This window comes from Entelurus aequoreus, linkage group LG22 (genome assembly GCF_033978785.1).
Source record: "Entelurus aequoreus isolate RoL-2023_Sb linkage group LG22, RoL_Eaeq_v1.1, whole genome shotgun sequence".
Lineage (NCBI taxonomy): Eukaryota > Metazoa > Chordata > Actinopteri > Syngnathiformes > Syngnathidae > Entelurus > Entelurus aequoreus.
Window position 1 is genome coordinate 45,160,357 of NC_084752.1, and position 9,508 is coordinate 45,169,864.

Here is a 9,508-nt window from a genome sequence, read left to right on the forward strand (position 1 = left end):
GTACAGTTCATCATCATGACTACTTATATGATTGTAAAGGACACCGCTGGAATCAGTCGTCCTTTACCATCATGGTACTCTCATCATTTGCTAGAATTCTGGCCTAAAGGTTGAAGTACACATTTATTTAGTTGGAGGGATATCATTACATTTGCTGCGTCTATGATACACACAACACTACAACACACTACTGGAGATGGCAACCACACAAATCTACACTAAAACAGCTTGCTGTAACGCTCACACAAATAAGTCGTGATATTACTCGGTAAAACAACTAATACAGTCGTCATATTGTAAGGAAAATATAACGGTACATAATTAGTTAAAGTTCCAAGAAATAATCTGTAATAATAGTCTGTAAATATGAAATGTTGAGAAAAAAAGTCATAATATTACAAGAAAATAATAGGAAATCGTGATTGTTGTAATATGTTGGGGAAAAAAGTCGGAATGTTCCAGAATGGAAGCTGCAATGTTTTTGGAAAAAAAGTATTTCACAATAATAATGTTGCATTGATAAGTCAAAAAAGTGCAAAGAATAAATGTGTGTTACGAGGAAAAAAGTAGATAAGTTACATGAATGAAGATTAAATGCTAGGTGGAAATAAAAACGTTTACGTAAAAAAAAGTCCAGAGAAAAAAAAAGTGATTTAAGAGAATTAAAGTTAAAAAAAAAAATACTGAAATGTCATGAGGCTAAAATGATGACATCATGAAAAGAAAGTTGTAATACCAGAAAAGATGATGTAATGTCAGGGGAATACAGCTTGAATGTTACATGAAGTAAGAAAATGTTGTAAGACATAATCTGTAACATTAGTCTGTAAATATAAGAAAAAAACATCATCAAATGTTGAGAAAAAGTCTTAATATTACAAAAAAAATTGTGGAAAATCATGAAAGTTGTAATCTGTGGGGAAAAATTTAGAAAGGTCCAAAATTGAGGCTGCAATGTTTTTAGAAGATAAGTCCCTTACAAGAATAAATATTAATAAGAATTAATACGTTTTAAAAAAAAGTAAAGAGCATAAATGTGTATGATTACGAGAAAAAAGTAGTAAAGTTACAGGAATGAAGATTAAATGCTTGGTGGAAATAAAAACCTTTACGTGAAAAAAGTAATGAGAATAAAATTGTGATTTAAGAGAATTAAAGTTGTAATAAAAAATACAGTGATGTCATGAGACTAAAATTATGACATCACAAAAAGAAAGTTGTAATACCAGAAAAAAAGTTGCCAAGAAAAATGTTGTAATATCAGGAGAATGCAGCAGTAGTGTTACGAGAAAAAGTTGTATTTAAATGTAAGAAAAAATGTCGTAATGTCAGGAGAATACAGCTTGAATGTTACATGAATAAAGAAAGTCTTTAAGACATCATCTGTAACATTAGTCTGTAAATATGAGGAAAAACATCATAAAATGCTGAGGAAAAAGTCTTAATATTACAAAAAAATTGTTGAAAATCGTCGGGAAAAAGTCAGAAATTTTCTAAATTAAAGCTGCAATGTTTTTAGAAGAAAAGTCCTTCACAAGAATAATGTTGCATTAATAAGTCAAAAAGAAGAAGAAGTGAAGAGCATAAATGTGTATGATTACGAGAAAAATGTAGATAAGTTACAGGAATGAAGATTAAATGCTAGGTGGAAATAAAAAACTTCTACGTGAAAAAAGTCCCGAGAATAAAATCGCGATTTACGGGAATCAACGTTCTGAGAAAAATGTTGTGATGTCATGAGACTAAAATGATGACATCATGAAAAGAAAGTTGTAATACCAGAAAAGATGATGTAATGTCAGGAGAATACAGCTTGAATGTTACATGAAGTAAGAAAATGTTCTAAGACATAATCTGTAACATTAGTCTGTAAATATAAGAAAAAAACATCATCAAATGCTGAGAAAAAGTCTTAATATTACAAAAAAATTGTGGAAAATCATGAAAGTTGTAATCTGTGGGGAAAAATTTAGAAAGGTCCAAAATTGAGGCTGAAATGTTTTTAGAAGATAAGTCCCTTACAAGAATAAATATTAATAAGAATTAATACGTTTAAAAAAAAGTAAAGAGCATAAATGTGTATGATTACGAGAAAAAAGTAGTAAAGTTACAGGAATGAAGATTAAATGCTTGGTGGAAATAAAAACCTTTACGTGAAAAAAGTAATGAGAATAAAATTGTGATTTAAGAGAATTAAGGTTGTAATAAAAAAATACTGTGATGTCATGAGACTAAAATGATGACATCATGAAAAGAAAGTTGTAATACCAGAAAAAAAGTTGCCAAGAAAAATGTTGTAATATCAGGAGAATACAGCAGTAGTGTTACGAGAAAAAGTTGTATTTAAATGTAAGAAAAAATGTCGTGATGTCAGGAGAATACAGCTTGAATGTTACATGAATAAAGAAAGTCTTTAAGACATCATCTGTAACATTAGTCTGTAAATATAAGAAAAAAAACATCATAAAATGCTGAGAAAAAGTGTTATTACAAAAAAATTGTTGAAAATCACGAAAGTTGTAATCTGTGGGGAAAAAGTCAGAAAGTTCCAAAATTGAGGGAGTTCTTTACAAGAATAAGTATTATTAAGAATTAATCCGTTTACAAAAAAAGTAAAGAGCATAAATGTGTATGATTACGAGAAAAAAGTAGATAAGTTACAAGAATGAAGATTAAATGCTAGGTGGAAATAAAAAACGTTTACGTGAAAAAAGTCCAGAGAATAAAATCGTGATTTACGGGAATCAACGTTCTGAGAAAAATGCTGTGATGTCATGAGACTAAAATGATGACATCATGAAAAGAAAGCTGTAATACCAGAAAAAAAGTTGTCGTAAAATGTGAAAAAAGCCATAATGTCACGAGAGTACAGCTATAATTTTACGGGAAAAAGTTGCATTTACATGTGAAAAAAGTCGTATAGTCACCAGAACAATGTTGTAATATTATGGGGAAAAGTTGTAGTTACATGTGAAAAATGGTAATATCAAGAGAATGAAGCTGTTATGTAATGAGAAAAACTTTCATATACATGTGAAATAAGTCGTAATGTCAACAGAATAAAGCTGTCATGTTACCAGAAAAAGTTGTAGTTACAATTGAGAAAAAGTCATAAAGTTCCGAGAATACAGCTGGAACGGAACGAGAAAAAAAAATTGTAGTCATGCGTGAAAGAAGTCGTATTGTCACGAGAATGTTACAAGAATAAATGTGAGGAGAAAAAAATGGTGGTAACATGTGAAAGACGTGGTAACGTCACTATAACGTTGCAAGAAAAAGTTGTAGTTGCATATGAAAAATGGTAATATCAAGAGAATGAAGCTGTTATGTAATGAGAAAAACTTTCAGTTACATGTGAAATAAGTCGTAATGTCAACAGAATAAAGCTGTCATGTTACCAGAAAAAGTTGTAGTTACAATTGAGAAAAAGTCATAAAGTTCAGAGAATACAGCTGGAACGGTACGAGAGAAAAAAATTGTAGTCATGCGTGGAAGAAGTCGTATTGTCACGAGAATGTTACAAGAATAAATGTGAGGAGAAAAAAATGGTGGTAACATGTGAAAGACGTGGTAACGTTGCAAGAAAAAGTTGTAGTTGCATATGAAAAAAGTTTGGAGAATACAATAATTCACTAGAAAAAAGTATTAATTAAGTTCGATGTATGAAAAAAAAAGTCACTACATCTTAATGTTATGATAGAAATGACAATAATCAAGTTATAAAAATGATAAAAGTCTATGAGAATGAAAGTTTTTGAGCGTTCCTATCATAAAGTGGTATGTAAAAATAGTCGTACTATTACAAGAAACAACTTGAAGAAAGATTATTTGAGAGTCAACTGGTGATTTTACGAAGAGACATTTGTAACATTAGGTGGGAGAAGCCATAGGGATGTGAGAACTAAGCTGAGGGTTTTGACTTGCGTGATCAAATGTGTCAAAAGTCCAAAGAATAGATTTGTTAGGAGAAGAAAGGTCGGACACTCACCGTTCTTCCCCAGTTTGATCTCCTCTGTGGTCCTCCTGACCAGGATGTAGACGGACCACAGCATGCACATGATGGCCACCAGGTGGAACAACACGGAGCAGAAGATCTTTCTCCTCTCGCTCTTGGACATGTGCAGCTTCTCCCACTGGCCAGCAGGTGGAGCCAGAGAGGCAGGAGAAATGGCGTTAAAAAGTTCAAGTTCAAGTAGCAACGATTGTCACACACACTCTAAAAGTGGCGAAATTATTCTCTGCATTTGACCCATCACCCTCGATCACCCCCTGGGAGGTGAGGGGAGCAGTGAGCAGCAGCGGTGGCCGCGCCCGGGAATCATTTTTGGTGATTTAACCCCCAATTCCAACCCTTTGATGCTGAGTGCCAAGCAGGGAGGTAATGGCTCCCATTTTTATAGTCTTTGGTATGACTCGGCCCCAGGGATTCAATAAGGTCCTTCTCTTTACTTGTACTTTACTATCTACAAGGGGAAAGAGTGCTGCACCTGTGAATCCAGCAGAGAGCGCTGTTATGAAGGTCCAAATGTTTTTAACTTAAAAAAAATCAACGTTTAAACTAAAAAAAAAAAAGTCATTTCTTGAGGGTGAATTTCGAAAAACACACATTTCTATTTTTTTAAATGTCCATTCAAAATTAAAATAACTCCACTAAATTTATTTCCAATTTTAATGATTATTTCGAATAAATTCGGTATTTACATTTTTTACTCTCAAATATATTTTTGTCAGATTCAAATCCTTTTTTAAAAAAAAATTGTTATTATTTTTTTTAATATTAATTTAAATTTTTAATTTGTATTTTTTTTAATTTTTTTAAATATTTTTTTATTTTTATTTTATTTATTTATTTTTTAATTATTTTTTTTAAATTTTTAATTTTTTTAATTTTTTATTTTATTTATTTTTTATTTTTTTTTTATTTTTATTTTTTTTAAAAAAAAAATAAATCCTTTCTTTTTTTGTAAATCAGATTCAGACTTTAGGCCTGAATTTCTTGTGGGGGGTGTGTCCTCAACTGAGAGGGGCGGGGCATCATGACAAAAAGGATAGGTGTTGTCCCCTACCATGGTGCCTTCAAGTGTACGTGCATAGTGTGTATTTTTAACATTCAACATCAACATGTCATTTTTCAGTTTAAAAGTTGAATTTTCCAAGTACAAAACTTTTGTCCCGAATGTAACTCCATATGCTGTCCAACAAGTCAATTCACTCAACATTTTCCAGCAGGAAGATGATTTGACAAGACGTGATGTTGTGTAACTACACAAATATTATGTATAGTTTACGTGTAATTGTTCATTATTGTGTAAAAAAATATTTTAAATGTGTTTGACCAAAAAAAGGCATTTTTAGGGTTTCTATTTTTGCAGCTACTACCATTTTTCTTAGGGTCTTCTACGCAGTCGAAGGCGGTGAAGACATCATCTGTAATATTACTTTGTAAATATGAGAAAAAAAAGTTGAACAACCACAAGAAAAAAGTTAAAAATGGTGAAAGTATAGAATATATAAGTGTACAATGATAAGGTTTACGTTATGTAAATAAAAAAAAGTGAAGAGAATTTTATAATTACAAAAAAAGTAGAAAAGTAACCTGGAACAAATGTGAAATACTTGGTGCAAATAAAAACATTTACGTGAAAAAAGTCACAAGAATGATTTATGGGAATTTTTGTTCTGAGAAAAATGCTGTAATGTCATGAAACTTAAATGATGACATCACGAAAAGAAAATTGTAATACATGAAAAAAGTTGAGGAAAAAAAAGGTCAAAATATCACCAGTGTAAATTGTAATGTTTCGTGAAAAAGTTGTAATTACCTGTGAAAAATGCTTAATATCACGAGCATAAATTGTAATGTTGGTGAAAAAGTTGTAGTTACATGTGAAAAATGTTGTGATATCATGAGTATAAGTTGTAATGTTACGTGAAAAAGTTCATAATGTCACAAGTATAAGTTGTCATGTTACCAGAAAAAGTTGTAGTTACAAATGAAAAATGTCGTAATATCACGAGTATAATGCAGCTGAGATAGGCTCCAGCACCCCCCGCGACCCCAAAAGGGACAAGCGGTAGAAAATGGATGGATGGAAGTTGTAATGTTCTATGAAAAAGTTGTAGCTATATGCGAAAAATGTCGTAATATCGCAAGTATAAGTTGTAAAGTTACGTGAAAAAATGCTTAATATCACGAGCATAAATTGTAATGTTGGTGAAAAAGTTGTAACTCCTGTGAAAAATGTCGTAATATCACAAGTATATGTTGTAACGTTACGCGAAAAAGTTGTAGTTACATGTGAAAAATGTCGTAATATCACGATAATAAAGTTGTAATGTTACGTGAAAAATTTCTTAATATCACAAGGATAAGTTGTAGTTACATATGAAACATTTCGTAATATTGCGAGTATAAGTTGTAATGTTATGTGAAAAAGTTGTAGTTACATGTGAAAAATGGCATAAAATCATAAGTATAAGTTGTAATGTTACGGGGAAATGTTGTAGTTACATATGAAACATTTCGTAATATCACAAGTATAAGTTGTAATGTTACGTGAAAAAGTTGTAGTTACATGTGAAAAATGTCATATCATAAGTATAAGTTGTAATGTTAATGGAAAAAGTTGTAGTTACATGTGAAAAATGTTGTAACATCACGAGCATAAATTGTAATGTTATGTGAAAAAGTTGTAGTTACATGTGAAAAATGTCATATTGCGAGTATAAGTTGTAATGCTAAGTGAAAAAGTTGTAGTTTCATGTGAAAAATGTCATATTGCGAGTATAAGTTGTAATGCTAAGTGAAAAAGTTGTAGTTTCATGTGAAAAAGTTCATCATGTCACAAGTATAAGTTGTAATGTTATGTGAAAAAGTTGTAGTTACATATGAAAAATTTCGTAATATCATGGGTATAAGTTGTAATGTTATGTGAAAAAATGTTGTAGTTACATATGAAACATTTTGTAATATAAGTTGTAATGTTACGTGAAAAAATTGTAGTTACATGTGAAAAATGTTGTAATATAAGTTGTAATGTTATGTGAAAAAATGTTGTAGTTACATGTGAAAAATGTCGTAATATCATGGGTATAAGTTATAATGTTATGTGAAAAAATGTTGTAGTTACATGTGAAAAATGTAATATAAGTTGTAATGTTATGTGAAAAAGTTGTAGTTACATAGGAAAAATGTCGTAATATCATAAGTATAAGTTGTAATGTTACGTGAAAAAGTTGTAGTTTCATGTGAAAAAGTTCATAATGTTGCAAGTATAAGTTGTTACGTGAAAAAGTTGTAGTTACATATGAAAAATGTCGTAATATCACCGGTATAAGTTGTAATGTTATGTGAAAAAGTTGTAGTTACATATGAAAAATGTCGTAATATCATAAGTATAAGTTGTAATGTTATAATGGCGTAATATCGCAAGTATAAGTTGTATTGTTACGTGAAAAAGTTGTAGTACATATGAAAAATGTCATAATATCATGGGTATAAGTTGTAATGTTATGTGAAAAAATGTTGTAGTTACATATGAAACATTTTGTAATATAAGTTGTAATGTTACGTGAAAAAATTGTAGTTACATGTGAAAAATGTTGTAATATAAGTTGTAATGTTATGTGAAAAAATTTTGTAGTTACATGTGAAAAATGTCGTAATATCATGGGTATAAGTTATAATGTTATGTGAAAAAATGTTGTAGTTACATGTGAAAAATGTAATATAAGTTGTAATGTTATGTGAAAAAGTTGTAGTTACATAGGAAAAATGTCGTAATATCATAAGTATAAGTTGTAATGTTACGTGAAAAAGTTGTAGTTTCATGTGAAAAAGTTCATAATGTTGCAAGTATAAGTTGTTACGTGAAAAAGTTGTAGTTACATATGAAAAATGTCGTAATATCACCGGTATAAGTTGTAATGTTATGTGAAAAAGTTGTAGTTACATATGAAAAATGTCGTAATATCATAAGTATAAGTTGTAATGTTATGTGAAAAAAAGTTGTAGTTACATATGAAAAATGTTGTAATATAAGTTGTAATGTTATGTGAAAAGTTGTAGTTACATAGGAAAAATGTCGTAATATCACGGGTATAAGTTGTAATCTTATGTGAAAAAATTTGGCAGTTACATGAGAAAAATGTAATATAAGTTATAATGTTATGGGAAAAAGTTGTAGTTACATAGGGAAAAAGTCATAATGTCACAAGGTTTTCTATTTTTGCATCAACTATTCATGTTTTTTTGCCATTTTTCTGGGGGTGAGTATCACCCTTGTGAGTATCAGGGCTGCTTCGCGTGTGTGTGTGTGTGTGTGCGTGTGTGTGTGTGTGTGTGTGTGTGCGTGTGTGAGTGTGTGTGCGTGCGCTACCTTGCGCAGTGGTTTGAGCTTGGTGTCCATGATGAAGTGGTACTTGCAGAGCTCACAGCAGCGTGTGTCGGAGGACTTGATCCACTGGTAGAGACATGCATGATGGACGAAGCTCAGGCTGCCAGTGCACAGACATGGCATGATGAGGGGACACTCCTCCTCACCCTCGCAGTGGCAGATCCTGCACACACACACAGCGAGTGCATATTGACATTGTTTGTGTACAAGTGTGTCTTGCAGCTAGGGATGATACTCGAAACCAATTTTCCCGGTTGTTCGATAAGAATAGAACCGAGTCCTCAGATACGAATCCCTTTTTGAGAACCGGTACCCGTTATCGAGACCACTATAGTAAAGAAAAGAGTTGGTTCTTTATTCGAATCCCTGGGAACGAATCCCGTCCCGACCAGAAATGCTCCGTGTGACATCACAAGAAATGACGTCACGTAGCTCAGTCATTAGGCGCAGATAGCGAAAGCAGGAAAAACAATGGACCGGAAAAAGCGCTCCAAGGTGTAATAAAGTTTAAAACAAAAAGGTATAATCCAATGAATAACTTTACTGAGAGATTTGAGCAGGGTACAAACACATGACCAACACTTTTACCACCATCCGGAAACATAGCAACCAGGCTAGCACCGCACCTCCTTTACGGCAGCTGGCGCAACCTTCTTAAAGCAACCGCAGCACATACATATATATACAACATATCTCCCTTTTTTAACTTTTGTTTTTCTTTCCTTGTAAACGTTACAAAATCACACTGTAGATGTGTTGTCTGTCTAATTATAAATAATGCAGACGAGGCGTGTTGGCTGACTTCTTGACGTTTACTTTCACAGCGTGCTCATAACCTCATTCTTAGCTGCCGGAGTGACGACATGCGACGACAATTTTCAGGGCTACCGCGCATGCTCGTCACTCCCGTTGCATGCTGGGTAGTGTAGTTGTTATATTCCCTAGCTCATAACATCACATCTTTCCCCCTATAAGAAATAATGTTCACTCAATAAAGTGTATTTCTTTTTTTAGCTTTAACTTTTCATTTTTTAGCATTGCAACCACATTTGCAAACAACTTTTCTCCTCATAGAATTTTCTTTCAGTAAAGAAATAAAGTGCAAAAATGTC

General features: G+C 31.9%; 1 protein-coding gene across 2 annotated transcripts in view; it reads right to left on the bottom strand.

Annotated features, from left to right (window-relative positions):
* The window catches only part of LOC133639824 (E3 ubiquitin-protein ligase MARCHF4-like), a 37,053-nt gene that overhangs the window by 5,912 nt on the left and 21,633 nt on the right, over positions 1–9,508 (bottom strand). For both annotated transcript variants that reach the window (XM_062033460.1, XM_062033459.1), the window contains exons 5-6: positions 8,379–8,559; positions 3,989–4,133 (exon numbers count right to left, since the gene is read on the bottom strand). In XM_062033460.1, the coding sequence (XP_061889444.1) occupies positions 3,989–4,133; positions 8,379–8,559 (326 nt within the window). The remainder of the gene's footprint in view (positions 1–3,988; positions 4,134–8,378; positions 8,560–9,508) is intronic.